Here is a 20,484-nt window from a genome sequence, read left to right on the forward strand (position 1 = left end):
CATGTCTGTGCAGGTTTCCTCCAGCTGCTCTGGTTTCCTCCCGCAGTCCGAAAGCCATGCTGGTTAGGTGCATTGGCCATGTTAAATTCTCTCTCAGTGTACCCGAACAGGCGCCAGAGTGTGGCGACTAATGGATTCTCACAGTAATTTCATTGTAGTGTTAATGCAAACCTACTTGTGACATGAATAAATAAACTTTAAACTTTAAAGCTTTAATGCTCTGAGGACCCGGGTTTGAATCCAGCCATGGCAGTTGAATTCAATAAAAATCTAGAATTAAAAGTCTAATGAAACCATTGTCGATTGTTGGAAAAACCAATCTGGTTCACGAATGTCCTTTAGGGAGGGAAATCTGTCATCCTTACCTGGTCTGGCCTACATGTGACTCCAGAGCCACAGCAATGGGGTTGACTCTTAAATGCTCCTCTGAAATGGACTAGCAAGCCACTCAGTTCAAGGGCAATTAGGGATGGGCAATAAATGCTGGCCCAGTGATGCCCACATCCCAGGAATATTCTTTTTAAAGGCAAGAAAATGGAGTTGAGGCCATGGTATTATCGAACAGCAGAACTGGTTAGATGGGCCCAATGGTCTACTTCTCCTCCTATTCCTTGTGTTTCCCTTGATCTTTCATGTCTGATGCTTCTGTAAAATGAGCCTCTCAGCTTTGAATCAAGGTCTTGTCCCTTCCTGTTTCTCAAGCTACTACAATGTGTTAATAGCCACAAAGGATATTACATTAAATATGAAGTTTGCAATCTCTTTTGATGCGTACTTTCTGATCAATGGAAATTAACCAATTTGCGAAGGTTACCTGCATGTACAAACCTTGCTTTGAAACTGGTGATATAATGAAAAATCTCACTGATGAGCTTTCAATTTCTGTATCTTTTCGGTAAAACAGTTCACTCCAGGAGGTCCTTGATTATGAGTATGATGACGTTGAAGATGAGTTTTGTCTGGATTTTACTGTAAGTTTACTCTTGACATACTTTGAAGCTATTAACAAAAAGGCAGGCATAACTAGGACCTCATTGTATTTTATTTGGAGGATGCGTGTTAAGTTGATGGATAGGCCTGAGGACAAGCTCAGCCAGGGTGAAGAGCGGTGATGGATGGGGAGGAAGTAAAATGTAAGGACAACAGTGCAAACTGGAGGGAACAGAAGATCCGAATTAGCAACGTATAAGCAGTGCACACTCTGACCAGTAAGACTCAAAAGATCTCATAGGTCTGCGGAGAAGCAGGCACCTGATTACGCATCCTGGAAGTATATTTTACCCAACAAGAGTGGCATTGAGGCAATTGTTGGGCCAGGGGATGATTGCAGCTGGCTCTACAATACAGATTTTTTCATTAACAAATAGCAACAGGAGACTGGAGAGCTCTCCTACCCTTTTTTGAATAGCACCATGGAGTGTTTTACCTCTCCCTCCATCCCAAGGACCGCCAGAGGACTGCCCTGGTTGATCGGTCAGCTGGAATTTTCCAGCCCTACACGTCAGTCCTTTTACGCCAGAAGGATCTTCCAGCTCCGCCGATGTGAATGGTGATTTCATTGGTTCGCTGGTCCCACTGCAGTGGGCTGGAAAATTCCAGCCATCATTTTGGCCCATCCCTGAACTGACCTCCTCCTATCTGGACTCTTTTCTCCCCTTGTCCAGTCTTTTTTCCTCTCCATCTGTGACTTTTCCAATGCCCTCCATCTCTTTAACAGCTTCCAGTTTCCTGACACTAACCATCTCCTTTTCACCATGGACCTCCTGTTCCTTTCTACCTCCAATCCTTACCCAGTACACTCTGAGCTGTCAGTGTCTTCCTTGAACAGAGGTCCAGTAAATTTCCATCCACCACCACGCTCCTCCCCCTGACTGAACTTGACCTCCTATTTATCGTTCAACTGAACTCATTTTCTCCAAACAAAATGTGTTGCTATTGACATCCACTTGGGTCCTAGCCATGCCTACCTTTTTGTGGGATATATAGAACATTGTTTTGTCTGTGTCCTATTCGCCCTCCACCCCTCTCTTTTTCTGGTACATTGATGATGGCATCATAGCCAATTCCCTCGCACTGAACTGGGACATTTCAGCAATTTTGCTGTCAACTTCCTTCACCAAAGTCCACCTCCAACTCTTCTCTTTCCTTGACTTCTCTGTTTCTGGGAATAGGCAATCAACAAATATTTACTATAAGCCTAATGACTCCCACAGCTACCTTGACTGCACTTCCTCACACCCCACTTCATTTAAGGACTATTCTGTTCCAGGTGATGCTCAGTCTCTATCTCATCTCTTCTAACCAGGTAACCTGCTAATGTAAAATTTTTTGACATGTTTTCCTTTTCTGTTAGGAGAGGAACCTAACCTAACCACCCCCCACCCCCCCAATGATTGAAAGGATCCTTGGTATATCCATTCCACATCACACATATCTGCTCTCACCCTTTCCCCTCCCTCCCAGAACTACAATCACATTCCGCATGTCCTCCCCTTCTACACCACCAGCCTCCATATTGAGTGGATCTTCCTTCATCATTTCCACCATCTCTAGTACAATACACATTCCCTCTCCTCCCCTTCGACCGCCTGAAGGGACCATTCCCTCCGCAAAACCCTTGTCCACTCCCCAGTCACAGACCTGAAACGTAAACTCTGTTTTTCTCTCTCCATCAGAGGCTGCCAGGCAAGCTGAATATTTCCAGCATTTTCCGTTCTTATTTCAGACGCCCAGCATCCACGATATTTTGCTGCTGTATCTTTTATCTCCACTTGAGATTATCAAACGAGGTTAACCTCGGTGGCTGTGGTTGTATTGCCTTTGTGGAAACACCATTGTGTTACCCATTCAGGAGGACGGGGGAGCAAGAGGAGTGAGCTCTGAAGATCTCACTTGCCTCTTCTTAGCGATCTCACTTTTTGGTGAGCAAAAGAAAATGATTCCCATTTTTGTTTGCATGCAGATCCCCATGAAAACAGCTGATGGGAACATAGTTATAAAGGAACTCATACCTGATGGTAACAAGACACCTGTTCAAAAGCATAACAGGTAAATATTCTTCTTTAATATAAACTCGCCGGATACTTTGCTGGGTTAGTTTGCTGTTTGATCAGAGCTGCATTTATGGTCACATATTTACAAGCAATTGCAATACATCCCACAAAAAAATGGAATCACGGACAATCTCACAGTCTTTCCAACTCAGCCTCAGTTTTGTAAGATCTGTCGATTAGCATCCGACTATTTCAGCTCGAGTCACATTCAACAGTAACCATATTCTACCTGCAGTCCCCAGTTACCATCCACAAGGCACACATCTACAAACCCTATCTCACTCTAGTCAGTGCTATTGACAGAGAAAAATCATAGAATCCTTTAGAATCATAGGATCCTACGGTTCAGAAGGAGGCCATTCGGCCCATCAGGTCTGCACTGACCTCAAACCCTCCCAGGCCCTATCCCCAGAACACCATGCATTCACCATAGCTAGTCCTCCTGATATTAAGGGGCAATTTAGCATGGCCAATCCACCTAACCCGCACATCTTCGGAGTGTGGGAGGAAACCGGAGCACCTGGAGGAAATCCACACAGACACGGGGAGAATGTGTGAATTCCACACAGACAGTGAGCCAAGCCGGGAATTGAACCCGGGTCCCTGGCACTGTGAGGCAGCACTAACTACTGTGCCACCGTGCCGGCCCTAGACACTCAGAAACTCTCTGTTTGGACTCCATTAAATGGCCTGGTGAGCCCTGACAACACTGAAACAAGCAGCAGTTGGTATCGTCCAATCCATAGTCTTCCTGCCTTCAGTGTTCTGTCCTTGCCAATTGCCTCAAGTATCACAGCCTCTGCTCTATTCTCAAATACCTGCTTCAACACCAGCACCAAACAGTAAAGTATTCCATTAAGAGAGAGCCTAGCTTGTTTTCGCTTTGTGCAAACTCCCAGTCTTCAGAACTGCCAACCAGCAAAAACAGATTGAAACGCAACCTCATTGCAATTAATATTTTATTTGCCCTTTGCTTCTGAGCTGTTCATCCCCATGGCAACCACAAGTCACTTGGGCATTTCTTGGAATCTAATGATATAATCAGGAAACCAATTACCCCTCTTTCAAAATATCCCCAATCCATCTTGTTCTTAAAAGGGACAAAAGAAAATATTGGCTTTTCCCAGCACATGGGTCATCAGACTTGCTGCAAGTTTACAAGGCACTGTTGAGACTGTATCTAGAGTAAAGTGTACAGTTTTGGTCTCCTGACTTAAGGAGAGAAACGCATTCATTGGAAGCAGTTCAGAGAATGTTCACTCGGCTAGTCCTTGGGAAGAAAATTGTCTTCTGAGGAAAGGTTAAGAAGATTGGGCCTATACTCATTGGGCTTGATCAATAAGGAATCAAGGGTTATGGGGAGAAGGCAGGAGAATGGGGATGAGAATCATATTAGCCATGATTGAATAGCGGATCAGGCTGGATGGGCCAAATGGCCTAATTCTGCTCCAATATCTTATGGTCTTATTGCTTCAGAAGAACGAGAGGTGATTTTATTGAAATATAAAGGATTCTGGGAGGGCCCGCTGAGAAGGTACATCCCCTTGTGAAGTAATTTAGAACTAGAAGGCACTGTTTAAAAATAAGGGATGTCTCATTTAAGATGGAGGATTTTTTTCTGAGAGTTGTTAATCTTTGGAATTCTCTTCTTCAGAGAGCAGTGGGGGCCAGGTCCCTGAACATATTCAAGGCTGAGTTAGACAGATTTTCAATCCACAAAGGAGTCAAGAGTCATGGGGATAGGAAAGAAAGTGGAGGGAAGGTCAAAATCAAATCGGCTTTGATCTTATTGAATGGTGGAGCAGGCTTGATGGACCTAATGGCCTGCTCTTGGTTCTTATAGTCTTATCTGACACTCGGGATAGAATGTGAAGTTCTGTAACATTTTAGAACTGTAGATATTAAACATAGATTAATAGAGATTGGATTGTATTCCCTCGAGTTTAGATGGATGAGGGATCAATTATGCAGTTTCTAAATAGATTTTCTTTTTAAATAGGAAACAGTTTGTTGATGCCTATGTGGATTATAAGCTCAACACATCTGTAGAGCAACATTTCGAAGCCTTTTCACAAGGTTTCAGGAGCAGTTTTTCGCTGCCAGTTGTGGATGTATTCCATCCGGAAGAACTGAGGGACGTTATCCACGGAAACACCAATTATGAGTGGGAGCTGCTGGAACAGGTCTGGTGCTGTGTTTCACATTTACTTCTCAATGTCCTTGTGTTAGGGACCAGATCAGAAACTCCAAGGTACATTATGAAGTTAGACTAGACCCCAACTTCTTCTGATTTTGGCATGAGTGTGAGCATAAGGTGTTCCGCTCCAGGTGTGATTCCATTGATCCACTAGGAAGCTTTTATTAAAATAAACTTTATTTAACAACATAGTTAAATATAATAATAAGAATTATTATAACTTTTAGCATTTAAAATACTTAACCATGACAAGGTATAATTCTTAACTGCTAGTTGTCTCTTTAGTTCCAAATTAAGCAAAATCCCCACAGACAAACATCCTTCTTCAGAATTAGTCACACAAATAATATATACGCCGGAATTTTACTGCCTCACCAGCCCAAAGCTCGTAAGATCCCGCCCGAGGCCAACGGAGAATGAAGTTCTGTGAGCCTCGCCCGCCCCGAATCTGGGGTGGGTGTGCTGGTAAAATTATGGCAATATGTATGCTAGATTTCCAGCATTTTAACCCCTCTGGACAGAGATACAGAAAGACACCTGTCTTCTGACTCCCATACAGCAGCCTCCAAAGAAAGATCTGTCTTCAAACAGCAGAACTTCAGAGAAAGAAACGTATTTTCTGGCAGGTCCCAATCTCCAATCTCGACAGCGAGTAAGATGGAGACAGAGAGCTGCTTCTTCTCTCTACAGAGCTGAAGCAGCAACTGAGCTTGTGTCTCTCTGTGAGCCTTGCCTCGCCCAGTCACGACTTTTCCTAATTAAGCCCTACTCTGAAAAACCCCAGGGGAAAACACTAAAATAACAACACTGCATTAGCCCAGATTAAAACAACCATTCCAGCAATTTGGATAAATTATGCTCCTGCAGCATCAACAGGGGCTGCCAGTTATAGACAAAGTGGCACCGGCAAATAGAACTGACTGCTAAAAAAAAATCCATTAGGAAATGTGAGATAAATACATTTCCTAAAGGCACAGTATCGTCACACTTGACAATTTCTGCCTTGTCTGTACAGGGAATGAGTGCAGTGTCACAGCACATTAAACAATAATCGATAAATCCAAACCACATCAAATCTCTATCAAAATCCCTGGAAATAATACTAACCTACCCTAGCCAGTGGGAATTTGATCAGTCACCCAATTCCGGTGGGGAGTACAATGGGATGAGTGTATAACAGCAGCAGGTCACTCCGCTCTTCAATCCTGTTCTGTCATTTAATTGGATTGTGACTTCTTATTTGTATCTCCAATCCCATTTAACTAATTTTGATTCACATTCCTAGTTAACTTACCTGTCACAAATCTATTGATTTCCATCTTGGACATTTCAATTGACCCAAAATCTATAGCCCGCTTTGGGACGTGTTCCAGATTACCACTTGCGTGTAAAACTCTTTCCTGATTCCAACCCTTAATGACCATTCTCTAACTCAAGATTGTGTCCCCTTGTCCAGGAAATTAAGATCCTTTTAAACATTCGAAACAGCTCACTGTTAGACCCTCCCTCAACCTCGAAACTCAAGCAAACAGAAGTCAATCTTCAGTAATCTATGTCTTGTATCTATAGAATGCATATTACGAAGGATACGTGCAAACTGACAAAACAATCAGAAATTTTTGGAAAGTCTTTGCAAACCTAGAAGAGGTGAAGAAAAAGCGGTTTCTCGGTAAGTACATTTATTGTACATTTATTGTGTTTAATGGATTAAACAGATCTTAGCACAGTCAAATTATTTTTATTCATTTGTGGGACATGGGTCTGGGTGGCTGGCCAGCATTTATTGCCCACCCTGAGTTGCCTGAGGGCTGTTGAGAGTCAACCACATTGCTGTGGCTCTGGAGTCACATGTAGGCCAGATTGGGTAAGGACGGCAGATTTCCTTCCCTAAAGGACAATCCCTAAAGGAGAATCAGATGGGCTTTTCCAACAACGAACAAAGAAAGAACAAGAACAAAGAAAATAACAGCACAGGAACAGGCCCTTCGGCCCTCCAAGCCTGCACCGACCATGCTGCCCGACTTAACTAAAACCCCCTACCCTTCCAGGGACCATATCCCTCTATTCCCATCCTATTCATGTATTTGTCAAGACGCCCCTCAAAACTCACTACCGTATCCGTTTCCACTACCTTCCCCAGCAATGAGTTCCAGGCACCCACAACCCTCTGTGTAAAAAATCTGCCTCATACATCTCCTTTAAACCTTGCGCCTTGCACCTTAAACCTGTGTCCCCTAGTAATTGACTCCTCCACCCTGGGAGAAAGCACCTGACTTTCCACTCTGTCCATGCTCCTCATAATCTCGTAGACTTCTATCAGGTCGCCCCTCAATCTCTGTCGTTCCAATGAGAACAAACCAAGTTTCTCCAACCTCTCCTCATAACTAATGCCCGCCATTCCAGGCAACATCTTGGTAAATCTTTTCTGTACCCTCTCCAAAGCCTCCACATCATTCTGGTAGTATGGCGATCAGAATTGAACACTATATCCCAAGTGCGGCCTAACTAAGGTTCTCTCAAGCTGCAACAAGACTTGCCAATTTTTAAACTCAATACCCCGGCCGATGAAGGCAAGCATGCCTTATGCCTTCTTGACGACCTTCTCCACCTGCATTGCCACTTTCAATGACCTGTGTACCTGTACACCCAGATCCCTTTGCCTATCAATACTCTTAAGGCTTCTGTCATTTACTGTATATTTCCTATCTGTATTAGACTTTCTAAAATGTATTACCTCACATTTGTCCGGATTATACTCCATCTGCCATCTCTCCGCCCAAGTCTCCAACCGATATATATCCTGCTGTATCCTCTGATGGTCTTCATCGCTATCTGCAAATCCACCAACCTTTGTGTCGTCCGCAAGCTTACTAATCAAACCAATTATATTTACCTCCAAATCATTTATATATACTACAAACATCAAAGGTCCCAGCACTGATCCCTGAGGAACACCACTTGTCACAGCCCTCCATTCAGAAACGCACCCTTCCACTGCTACCTTCTGTCTTCTTTGACCGAGCCAGTTTTGTATCCACCTTGCCAGTTCACCTCTGATCCCATGCGACTTCACCTTCTGCACCAGTCTACCATGATGGACCTTGTCAAAGGCCTTACTGAAGTCCATGCAGACAACATCCATTGCTCTACCCTCATCAATCATCTTCGTCACTTCCTCGAAAAACTCAATCGAGTTAATGAGGCACGACCTCCCCTTCACAAAACCATGTTGCCTCTCACTAATACGTCCATTTATTTCCAAATGGGAATAAATCCTGTCTCAAAGAATCCTCTCCAATAATTTCCCTACCACTGATATAAGGCTCACCGGCCTGTAATTACCTGGATTATTCTTGCTACCCTTCTTAAACAAAGGAACAACATTGGCTATTCTCCAATCCTCTGGGACCTCCCCTGTAGTAAGAGTTTTAACAACACCAGGTTAAAGTCCAACAGGTTTATTTGGTAGCAAATACCATTAGCTTTCGGAGCGCTGCTCCTTCGTCAGATGGAGTGGAAATCTGCTCCCAAAACGAGAGCAGATTTCCACTCTATCTGACGAAGGAGCAGCGCTCCGAAAGCTAATGGTATTTGCTACCAAATAAACCTGTTGGACTTTAACCTGGTGTTGTTAAAACTCTTACTGTATTTACCCCAGTCCAACGCCAGCATCTCCACATCATGACCTCCCCTGTAGCCAGTGAGGATACAAAGATTTTTCTCAAGGCCCCAGCAATTTCCTCCCTTGCCTCTCTCAGTATTCTGGGGATATATCCCATCAGGCCCTGGTGATTTGCCTACCTTAATGTTTCTCAAGAACCCCCATACCTCCTCCTTTTTGATCTCAACATGACTCAAATTACCTACACCACCCTTTCCCAGACTCATCATCCACCAAGTCCTTCTCTTTGGTGAATACTAATGCAAAGTACTCATTTAATACCTCATCCATTTCCTCTGACTCCACACATAGATTCCTTCCTTTGTCCTTGAGTGGGCCAATCCTCTCTCTGGCTACCCTCTTGCTCTTTATATATATATGTATAAAAAGCCTTGGGATTTTCCTTAATCCTGCTGGCCAATGCTTTTTCGTGACCCCTTTTAGCCCTCTTTACTCCTTGCTTAAGTTTCTTTCTACTTTCCTTATATTCCACACTTGCTTCGTGTGTTCCCAGCCTCCTAGCTTTGACGAATGCATTATTTTTCTCTTTGACTAGGTTCATGATATCTCTCTTTATCCAAGGTTCCCAAAACTTGCCATGCTTATCCTTCATCCTTCCAGGAACGTGCCGGCCCTGAATCCCTATCAACTTACACTTGAAAGCCTCCCACATGTCAGATGTTGATTTACCCTCAAACATCTGCCCCCAATCTACATTCTTCAGTTCCTGCCTAATATTGTTGTAATTAGCCTTCCCCCAATTTAGCACCTTAACTTGAGGACTACATTTATCTTTATAGATAACGCTTACTGAATTGTGGTCACTGTTCCCGAACTGCTCCCCTACTGAAACATCGACCACCTGGCCAGGCTCATTCCCCAATACCAGGTCCAGTATAGCCCCTTCACTCATTGGACTATCTGCACACTGTTTCAAGAAGCCCTCCTGGATGCTCCTTACAAACTGTGCCCCATCCACGCCCCTAGAACTAAGTGAGTCTCAGTCAATATAGGGGAAGTTAAAATCTCCCACCACAACAACCCTGTTACTTTTACACCTTGCCAAAATCTGCCTACATATCTGTTCCTCAATCTCCCGCTGGTAGTTGGGTGGTCTATAGTAAACCCCCAACATTGTGATTACACCCTTCCTATTCCTGAGCTCTACCCATATTGCCTCGCTGTATGAGTGCTCCGAGGTTGTCTCCCGCAGTATAGCTGTGATATTCTCCTTAACCAGTAGTGCAACTTCCCCATCCCTTTTACATCCCCCTCTATCCCGCCTGAAACATCTGTATCCTGGAATGTTAAGCTGCCAATCCTGTCCTTCCCTTAACCAAGTCTCTGTAATAGCAACAACATCATAGTTTCTAGTACTAATCCAAGCTCTAAGTTCATCTGCCTTACCTGCTCCACTTCTCGCATTGAAACAAATGCACTTCAGTCCACCAGACCCTCTTTGATTAGCAATTTCACCCTGCCTGCTGTTTCTCTGAGTCTTACTGGCCCTACTCTCTCGTTCCCCTTCAGCTAATTCACCTTTGCTTTAGTCCCCCCCCCCCCCCCCCCCCCCCCCCCCAAAACTAGTTTAAATCCTCCCGTGTGACACTAGCAAATCTCCCGGCCAGAATATTTATGCCTTTCCAGTTTAGATGCAACCTGTCCTTCTTGTACAGGTCCCACCTGCTCTGGAAGAGACCCCAATAGTCCAGATATCTAAAACCCTCCTACACCAGCTATTTAGCCATGTGTTGAGCTGCACTACCTGCCTATTCCTAGCCTCACTAGCACGTGGTACAGGGAGTAATCCTGAGATTACAACCCTAGAGGCCCTGCTTTTTAACTTTCTGTCTAACTCCCTAAACTGCTGCTGCAGGACCTCATCACCCTTCCTACCTATGTCATTAGTACCAATATGTACCACAACCTCTGGCTGTTCACCCTCTCCCTTCAGAATGCTTTCTGCCCATTCAGAGACATCCTGGACCCTGGCACCAGGGAGGCAACATACCATCCTGGAGTCTCTTTCATGTCCACAGAAGCACCTATCTGCACCCCTCTCCCCTATAACTATTGCTCTAGTGCTCTTTGTCCCTCCCTGCTTAACAAAAGAGCCAGCTGTGGTACCACTGCTTTGGCTGCTGCTGCTGTTATCCCCTGATAGGCCATCCCCCCAACAGTATCCAAAACAGTATACTTGTTAGAGAGGGGGATGACCACAGGGGATTCCTGCACTGACTGCCTTCCCCTTCTAGCGGTCACCCACTATCTGCCTGCACCTTGGGTGTGACCACATCTCTAAAGCTCCTACCTATGACGCTTTCCGCCACCTTCATGCTCCTAAGTGCATCCAACTGCTGCTCCAACCTATCCATGCGGTCCACTCTATGCGTTTATTAGTGCAACAACACTAGGGGGAGCACTTGCTACACATGGGTCGCTCAGCCCTGCTTACTGTCACTGAATCATGTGGTGAGTTTTTTTGCAAGCGAGTGCCTATTAAATGTCTCTGTAACAAAATCAGTGAAGGGAAAACATTGCCACTACTCAGAGAGCAGCCACGTTAACAATCGACAATGGTTTCATGGTCATCAGTAGAATCTTAATTCCAGATATATTTTATTGAATTCAAATTCCACCATCTGCCGTGGTGGGATTCGCACCCAGGTCCCCAGAACATTAGCTGAGTTTTTGGATTAATAGTCCAGCGGTAATACCACTAAGCCATCGCCTCCCCGGTCATGTACTGGAAGGAACCATTTCCAGTGAGGCAGAATCTAACCACCGTCCCTTAACATTCAATAGCATTACCATTGCTGAATCCCATTGCAGGAAAGATGGCGCAGGAGCTTGGCGACTTCTTGTGAGCTGTTGCCAGCATACCCTCTAATTTCATCTTTTGCTCCCGTACTTAAAACTGAACTCTCACTCTTCTAAATTTTCCAATAAAGCTCTTTTGAAGTCTCTTGCAGATTTGTCGGTCCTCCAGACTCCGATGCATATATTCAGCTGATCTTTCTCTACACCTTAGCTATGACTGTAACACTATACTCTGCACCCTCTCTCCTTCTCCCCTATCTACTCTATGTGTTGATTAGTGCAACGGCACTTGCTACACATGGGCAGCACAGCCCTGCTTACTGGTGCTGAATCACGGGGTGAGTTTTTTTGCAAGCCAGTGCCTATTAAATGTCTCCTTTATAACAAAATCAATGAAGGGAAAACATTGCCACAACACATAGAGCAGCCACGTTAACACTCAAGTTCTTGTAATGGCAAAAAGAGGATCTTGTCCTCACCCCCATCCCAGCATCAACCAACTTGTTTGAGTCAGAGGCAGCCTAGGAAACTGAATTAACTCCTCAGAGGACGGTGTCCCTTCATCAGTTTCCCTTTATTTACAAACTTAGCTCTACTCCAAAGAGTGCTTCAGGTACAAAGTCAGAATCCAGAGTGCCAATGGACCCGGCACTCCTCATTATATGCACAGAGGAGACTCCCTGACTGGGGAGGCCATCATTACCTCAATCAGGGAGCTTATACTCCAGCTCATCAGCCTCGTTGAAGTCATTACAGAAACAAAATCTATATTCTGTGACATTTTGAATCAGTGAAAATGTGTTGTCAAGTAAATATTTAAGAAATTGTAAGTAAATGCCCCTTTATCTAGCAACTGAGCTAACCAGGTTGTGTACGAATATCTTCCACAAGCCTTTCCAAACTGAGGTACAGCTCCACAAGTCACCCCCCGCAAGCACTCATATTTTATGTATTTTGTATTTCTAAATATCGGAGTCTGCACAGGTTGTCTTTAATCCAAAACTTTTACCTCCCTCCCCAAACCCAGGAATTATAATTCTCACAGGTTTTAACACCAACATTTTGGAAATTTTTAAAACTTGACCGATGTTCTTGCTTGGGTGACAAGGGATCAGGGACAAGTGCTCATGTGCCAATCGAGTGTGGGCACGTAAGTGTTCCTGATACCTTCCCGGTCAGCATCAGGAGTTACAGCATTTCAAATATATCCCTAATTGCCTTTGGAAAGTTCCCATTGAATTGCTTCCACCACCCCTTCAGACAGTGCCTTCCAGACCATAATAATCCACTGCAAAAAAATCACCTCCCCCTTTTGGTAAATTATCTTCACTCTTTGCCCTCTGATTATTGGACCTCCCAGCAATGGAAGCAGTTTCTCCTTATCTTCGGTTAAAACCCGTCAAAATTTGGAACACCTCTTAAATCTGCACACACACATGCATGCGCACACCACACACACCATCCCCACACACACCACCCCCCCACACCCCACCCCCACACACACCACCCCCACACACACCACCCCCACACACACCACACCCCACCCCACCCCCACACACACCACCCCCACACACACCACCCCCACACACACCACCCCCACACACACACACCACCCCCACACACACACCACCCCCACACACACACCACCCCCACACACACACCACCCCCACACACACACCACCCCATACACACTCCACCCCCACACACCAGCCCCATACACACACACCTTAAAGTGCCCCAAGAGAGAGCAATTCCAACTTCTGTACTCTCGAGATGATATTGAATGGTCTGGTAATTATTAATATCTACAAGATCTCCAACGTCATTAGTCAAAGTGGGTTAATGCATAATGACACGGATGAGTGGGCTTTTTGAGGGAAAAACATCACACCACTGATTTAGTGTCTGAAAGCGGGAAATTCCATCTGTTTTTAAATGGTACTTTTTCTGGTGCTTTTGGGAATTAAATACAGTTTCAAAGAAAACCATGGACTACCAAATGGACCAGTTAAGTTAAAGATCTGGGCCTTGAACTTGGCTTTTTGACCTTGCCACAAACAAGGTCAAAGGTGCAGGAGTGAGTGCAGAAAATCCCTACACTAGTCTAAAGATGTGCGGGTTAGATGGATTGGCCATGCTAAATTGCCCCTTAGTGTCGGGGAGACTAGCTAGGGTAAATGCATGGGGTTATGGGGATAGGACCTGGGTGGGATTGTGGTCAGTGCTGACTCGATGGGCCAAATGGCCTCCTTTTGCCCTGTAGGGATTCTGTGATTCTTGTAATTCCCTGCAAACTGAGTGTTCAGTGCCATATATTGAGACCAGTCTGTGGATCCAGGAAGTAAGGCAGTCCCCTCGAAACGCATTCATGGATCTTACTATGGGACCCCCCCAAGGCGGGAGAGAGTGTAGGCCATTGAAGATTACATCATATCTTTTTTTAAAGTGACGTATATAATGCAATCTGCAGAGCTGGGACTACGCCGGGCACCAGCTATCATTTCTCGGAGACAAGCAGCTAATACCGTGTAATAACTCTACGGAGGCGAAAGTCCCGTCACCAAGTTACTTTATTTACACCAGACACCTGTACGCAACCAGCTCTCTAGTTGCTCCCTGCTGAATGCAACCTGGGAGTCTGACACACCTGCTTTAAATAAGGAGCATGAGGCTCCCTGATTTAACCATCAATTAGGACTCATCAGGCATGTCTTTTCACACCAACCAAATAAACGAACTCAAATTAACTTAGGGACAAATTAAAAGGAGCAGCTCCCCAAAAAGAAGGGGGGGAACAGCCCGAAAGGACTCATCAGGCAGTTCATACTCTAGCAAGCCAACCTCATTAGCCTGGCTGAAGTCATCACATACAGGTTAGCCGATCAAGGGGAAGATCTATTCAATGGACCAAATGGCTATGCATATTTACCTGATTTTTACTTCAGTGTCTGTTCTTTTTCCATTCCCAGCCTTTCTGACCGGAAGTGACAGATTCCCAGTGAAAGCGATTGGGAATTTAAGAATTATAATTTTTAATACTCAGACCAGCAAACCAGATTCCTCATATCCCTCTGTCTCCACCTGTAAATGGATCCTGTACCTTCCCAACTACAGCAACATGGAAATATTGAGAGAGAAGTTACTTCATGCCATGGAATACGGTGAAGAATTCAATATAATGTTGGATTAAGATTTGCAGCTGGTGACTGAGTTTATTTACCCTGAGAAATGTTGGCTGATTGACCCAAGGAAACTGACTAATAAAGATAAATTGCATCACAGCATCTGTTCCACTGGCATCACAGAAAATGTCCAGTGATCATATGATGGCATATTGGTTAGTACTGCTGCCTCACAGCGTCAGGGAGCCAGGTTCGATTGCCGTCTTGGGTCGCTGTCTGTGCGGAGTCTGCACTTTCTCCCCGTGTCTGCGTGGGTTTCCTCCGGGTGCTCCAGTTTCCTCTCACAGTCCGAAAGACGTTTCTGGTTAGGTGGATTGGCCATTCTAAATTGCCCCTTAGTGTCCAGGGATATGTAGTTGTAGATCGATTAGCCATGGGAAATGCACAGGGTTACAGAGAAGGGAGGTCCTGGGTGGGATGATCTTTTGGTGCAAACTTGATGGGCCGCATGGCCTCTTCCTGCACTGTAGAGATTCTATGAGTCTTCTAACTTGCCATGTAGTTAAAGAACTAACCACATTGGGTCAGGCATCACCTACAGGTCAGGTTAAGTACAGTCGATATTAGTGAGCCAGCTGGGTTTTTACAAAAACATAGTAACTTCATGATCATGATTGCTAGCTTTGCAATCCACATTTACTTAAATTGATTCCATTCCCCAACTACCGTGATAGGATTTGAACTCCTGCGGCCTAGTCACATAACCACTCTGTCACTGCACCCCACACTCTGCAAAGTATAACACCTTGCTGTGGGGAAAAGAACTGACTTAATGGAACCTGGATAAAGGATGGGAGAAATATAATATGCACTTGGGAGATTCAGATTGAGAAGATGTTGCAATTGGTGTTGGCATGGCAAGTATTTATTTAACCTTGGCCTAATTTTTTTAAATTAGAAAAGACTGCGCTAACATTTATTACGATAGCTGGAATAAATATTGTCAGGAAACTTTTTAATAATCTATGTTTGTATTTTTGGGCATTAGAAATAAGGTATAGTTAAAGTGAGCCTAATTTTGTGTTTCAGTTTAAGGAAGGGTTAAATTTTTTGTTAGATTCATGTTGAATAAATGTGCTTGTGTGTTCATGGGTTTGGTTTCATTTCAAGCCATGTCTGCATTGTAATTAGTGGATTTACGGCATGAAAACAAACAAGTGTTGATGAAAAATTAGGCTGTTGCTTAGCAACCAGGGGCTACATGAAGTTAGAAATAACTTCTGAGTTTAATTTTAAGCTGGAACCAGAAGCAGTTTGAACCAGGTATTGAAGCGAAAGTAGCTCTCACAGAAACTGCCAACAGAGCAGCAGGACCAGGGAGTAAGGGGCGGAAAGCAAGTCCCAGAAGCTGAAGAACAAATAGTTCTAAAAACCAGGAAATAGAAAGAGAAGTCCCAGGAAGACTGAAGTCAAAGGGAGAAAGAACTGGATTCTGAACAAGATACTGTTCACTGAAGTTAAAGAAAAGGGCAGAGAAAGGCTTCCAGTTCATGACATGTCTAAAAGGTGCAGACCCGGTGAAGTTGGTTAGCGAGAAGCCAGGCATCAGAAGTAATCCTAAAGTTGGTGACACCTTAATACAACCTGTTAAGCATTGATATTCTACTGGCATGGCTGGGTACCTGAGTGAATGTGTGGCAGCTTCAATGCACATGGCAATCCAAGGCAGGGGATTACTGAAAGGAGAGATTGAAATCCTGGAAGTGGATCCTTGGTGACTGCATCTGAGAGAAAGTATTGTTTGGGAGAAGATTCTCAGGCTTGTTTTTTTTAGAGTGAAATTTGGAAACAGTCATGTGGAAATTGGAGTTGCAGTGAGGCCAGTTGGCTCACAGAGTGATAAACATCTTGGGGGGACTTGATGAGAAATCCACAGGAGTTAGATTGTGTGGCATCTGCCACTTGGTTTAAGAATGTGGTGTGTTTGACCACAATTATTCTGCTGGTTTACATGGACTATATTCTAACTGAAAACATGAGAATTTAATATATATTTTGTGCTATCCTTAAAAATCTGTGTATATCTGTGAAGATATACGTGGGGCGAAGGAATATTGTTTTATAGTCAATCTTTTTATGTTACAAAAATAGAAATTCTTTTGCTAAAAGTTAATTGGCAGTCCTGAGACTCTGTTCACCCACACACTAAGCAAAACATTGAGGTCATGGGCTGGAATTTTACCGCCCTGCCCACCGCAGGAACCAGAGCGGGCAAGGGGCGGACCATGGAAAAGTCTATCGACCTCAGGCGGGATTTTACAGTGTCGGAACAAGTGAGGCCATAAAATATTGTTCATGGTCTATTCAGCCAGGGTTCTATTCTGGGACCTGATTGTCCAGTAGTAACACCAGCTGGGATCGTAACAATATCTTCAGAGAAAGTTAAAGGTGGATTGTTGCTGTTTCAAATAATAACATGACAAGACCAATATAACATCATGTTACGTAGAGTTACATTAAATGTACTCGAAAAAGCCATTCCATCCAATCAATCTATGCTGTAGTTTATGGTTCACTCAAGCCTCCTCACACCCTTAAATTTAAAGTTTATATATTAGTGTCACAATTAGGCTTACATTAATACTGCAATGACGCTATTGTGAAAATCCCTTAGTCGCCACACTCTGCCGCCTGTTCGGGTACACTGAAAGAGAATGTAGCATGGCTAATGCGTCTAGTCTGCATGTCTTTCGGACTGCGGGAGGAAACTGGAGCACCTGGAGGAAACCCACACCGGCACAGGGAGAATGTGCAGACTCCGCACAGTGACCCAAGCCGGGAATCGAACCCGGATCCCTGGCACTGTGAAGCAGCAGTGCTAAGCACTTTGCCACCGTGCCGCCTAGTCTTGTCTCTAATCTTGTTGTTCCCCGCAAGTGGAAATATTTTCCCTGGCACGAAATTTCGCTCTCAAGTCAGGTGCGCAATCAAACTTTCCAGAATACATCACAGGGGTTGGGCGGAGTTTGGGGTGGGGGGGTTGCAGGGGTGGGTGTGCTGACTGGAGTCGTCCCGGAGACAGTGAGGGGGCAGCCACAGGGGCTGCCAAGTGATGAGACTGGCCTTTTAAAAATTCCATCTTGACATCTTTAGTTCACATTCCTTGTTCACTACTTACGCACATTCACATCTACTCTTAAAAATCCCGTGGGAGTAACCAACCTCTCCAAAAGGATACCTGACCTCTTCAAAGAACTCCAGCAGGTTTAAATTGTTCCCCATCACTTACCGCCCGTGCCCGCCTCCCCGCACCCCCCCCCCCCCCCCCAAACAACCCCCAGGAAATATTATGGGTTCTTAATACAGGGCTGGAACTTCTATAGTCAGAACTTCAACACCATTTTGCTTAAGGCACAGAAAATTCTGGCATCCATATCCACTCAATCAAAACATTTCATAATTTTAAACACCTCTTTTAGATTACCACCTCACCCTGCCGTTTTCAAGAAAAAAAGGACCCAGCCTATTGATCCTTCCCTGATAGACATAACATCACATTTCTGTTAACATCCTTGTAAGTGATTTCTGTCCCGTTCCAGTGTCTCTCTATCCTTTATATAATGTAGTTTAGGCCTATACTCTCTGGAATTTGAAGAATGAGGGAGGTCAAATTGAGGTATACAAGATGATAAAAAGTATGGATAAAGTAGACGTGGAGCGGATGCTTCTGCTTGTGGGACATTCTAGGATGAGAGGTCATAGTCTTAGGATAAGGGGTAGCAAATTTAAAACAGAGTTGAGGAGAAACTGCTTCTCCCAAAAGGTTGTGAATCTGTGGAATTCGTTACCCCAAAGTTTGGCGGATGCTGGGATAGTGAGTAAATTTAAATAGACGGATTTTTAATCGGTAATGGGTTGAAGGGTTATGGGGAGAAGGCAGGAAAATGGGGATGAGGAGCATATCAGCCATGATCGAATAGCGGAGCGGACTCGATGGGCTGAATGGCCTAATTCTGCTCCTTTATCTTATGGACTTGTGAACTTATGGAGGCAAGACCTATTCACAGTACTCTGTGTGGCCTAACCAAGATTCGATACAAGTGTAGCACAACCTGTCTTTCAATCCTATCCCTAATATAGTGCTTGGATTGCTTTTTGTAAAAATCAGTGTCATTACTTTTAATGATTTGTGCATTTGTACATTCTGATCCCTTTGCTCCTATACCACTTTTTAGATTCTTATTTTCCTGCTAATATGTATTTGTAGAGTAATGGGTTAATGGTTATATTGATAAGGCCATGATGATATTAATGGTGCAACTGTGAGGTCAAGGGTCAGATGACCGAGAGATTCTAAGGAAGCTAGATGCAGAGGTCTGTGACCGGAACACTATGCGCTCATGAATAGTTTAAATAAATACTTGTAGCAGAGCTCAACCACCTATTGTGGGCTTTGATGTTCAGCCTTTTAATTGATCACAACTTTACCCTTCACGTGACCAGACCAAGTCACGGAGTACTCTTAAACAGCTGTTTTAATCAAGCTATAGCTTGGTCCCTGGAAAGTCACAGGTCAGTACTGCCAGAGCCCAAAATTCAGTAATACACAAACAGTTATAGCTTCAAATTCGATTAAAAGTAATTAGCATATTACCAATCAAGGTATAGGAGTTATCTCTCTTCACTCAGAGTTATTGATTAAGCTGGTATCATTCATAAGCTACAGGTATTAAAACCAATCATCATCACTCATGTCTGCTTAATTATAATATCCAGTCAATGTGAAGAATTAATCATGTTAGCTGACCGAATTCTTCATTGTTACAAGTTACCATTGTCCCAGCTTGTGTCAGTGGACATCACCGTGGGTGACACGGTGGCACAGTGGTTAGCATTTCTGCCCCATAGTGTCAGGAACCTGGGTTCCATTCCCGGCGTGGGTCACTGTCTGTGTGGAGTTTGCACATTCTCCCCGTGTCTGCGTGGGTTTCCTTCAGGTGCTCCGGTTTCCTCCCACAGTCCAAAGATATGCAAGTTATGTTGTTTGGCCAAGCTAAATTACCCCTTAGTGTCAGGGGGATGAGCTAGGGTAAATGCATGGAGTTATGGGAATAGGACCTGGGTGGGATTGTGGTCGGTGCAGCCTTGATGGGCCAAATGGCCTCCTTCTGCATTCTATGATCAATCCTATTTTCCAGTTCTAGATTTCTGATTTAATGAATTCTCTCAGACTAATGGCCTTGATGCTTATCCATGAAAATTTTTATAAAAACCTTTTATTTCTCATAGCAGCTTCTGTGATTTTTAAACTTGTGTGATAATTAACCCTTTCACCACCTATCTCAAGTTACTTGTAACCTGGGTAAAACCTCTATGAATCATAGAATTCCTACAGTGCAGAAGGAGGCCATTTGGCCCATCGAGTCTGCACCGACTCTCTGACAGAGTATCTTACCTAGGCCCTTTCATCCGCTCTATCCCCGTAACCCTGCACATTTACCATGGCTAAAACAGCAAGCTTCTTATTTTTCTCACCAAAATCCAATACCTCTTGGCCATCTATGTCAAAGTTCATTTGTCAATTGTACGCTAACTCTTCTTGTTGCTGCAAACTCATTCAGATCAAAGCCT

At 44.2% G+C, this 20,484-nt stretch overlaps 1 protein-coding gene across 1 annotated transcript in view; it reads left to right on the forward strand.

Annotated features, from left to right (window-relative positions):
- LOC144491396 (putative E3 ubiquitin-protein ligase HERC3) overlaps nucleotides 1-16,000 on the forward strand; it is a 52,364-nt gene extending 36,364 nt beyond the window's left edge. Inside the window, exons 21-25 of the mRNA XM_078209172.1 lie at nucleotides 905-971; nucleotides 2,963-3,048; nucleotides 5,053-5,236; nucleotides 6,820-6,919; nucleotides 14,701-16,000. Coding sequence (XP_078065298.1) covers nucleotides 905-971; nucleotides 2,963-3,048; nucleotides 5,053-5,236; nucleotides 6,820-6,919; nucleotides 14,701-14,921 — 658 coding nt within the window. The 3' untranslated portion in view covers nucleotides 14,922-16,000. The remainder of the gene's footprint in view (nucleotides 1-904; nucleotides 972-2,962; nucleotides 3,049-5,052; nucleotides 5,237-6,819; nucleotides 6,920-14,700) is intronic.
- Nucleotides 16,001-20,484: the final 4,484 nt, after the last annotated feature.

Source organism: Mustelus asterias, chromosome 1 (genome assembly GCF_964213995.1).
Source record: "Mustelus asterias chromosome 1, sMusAst1.hap1.1, whole genome shotgun sequence".
NCBI classification, from domain to species: domain Eukaryota; kingdom Metazoa; phylum Chordata; class Chondrichthyes; order Carcharhiniformes; family Triakidae; genus Mustelus; species Mustelus asterias.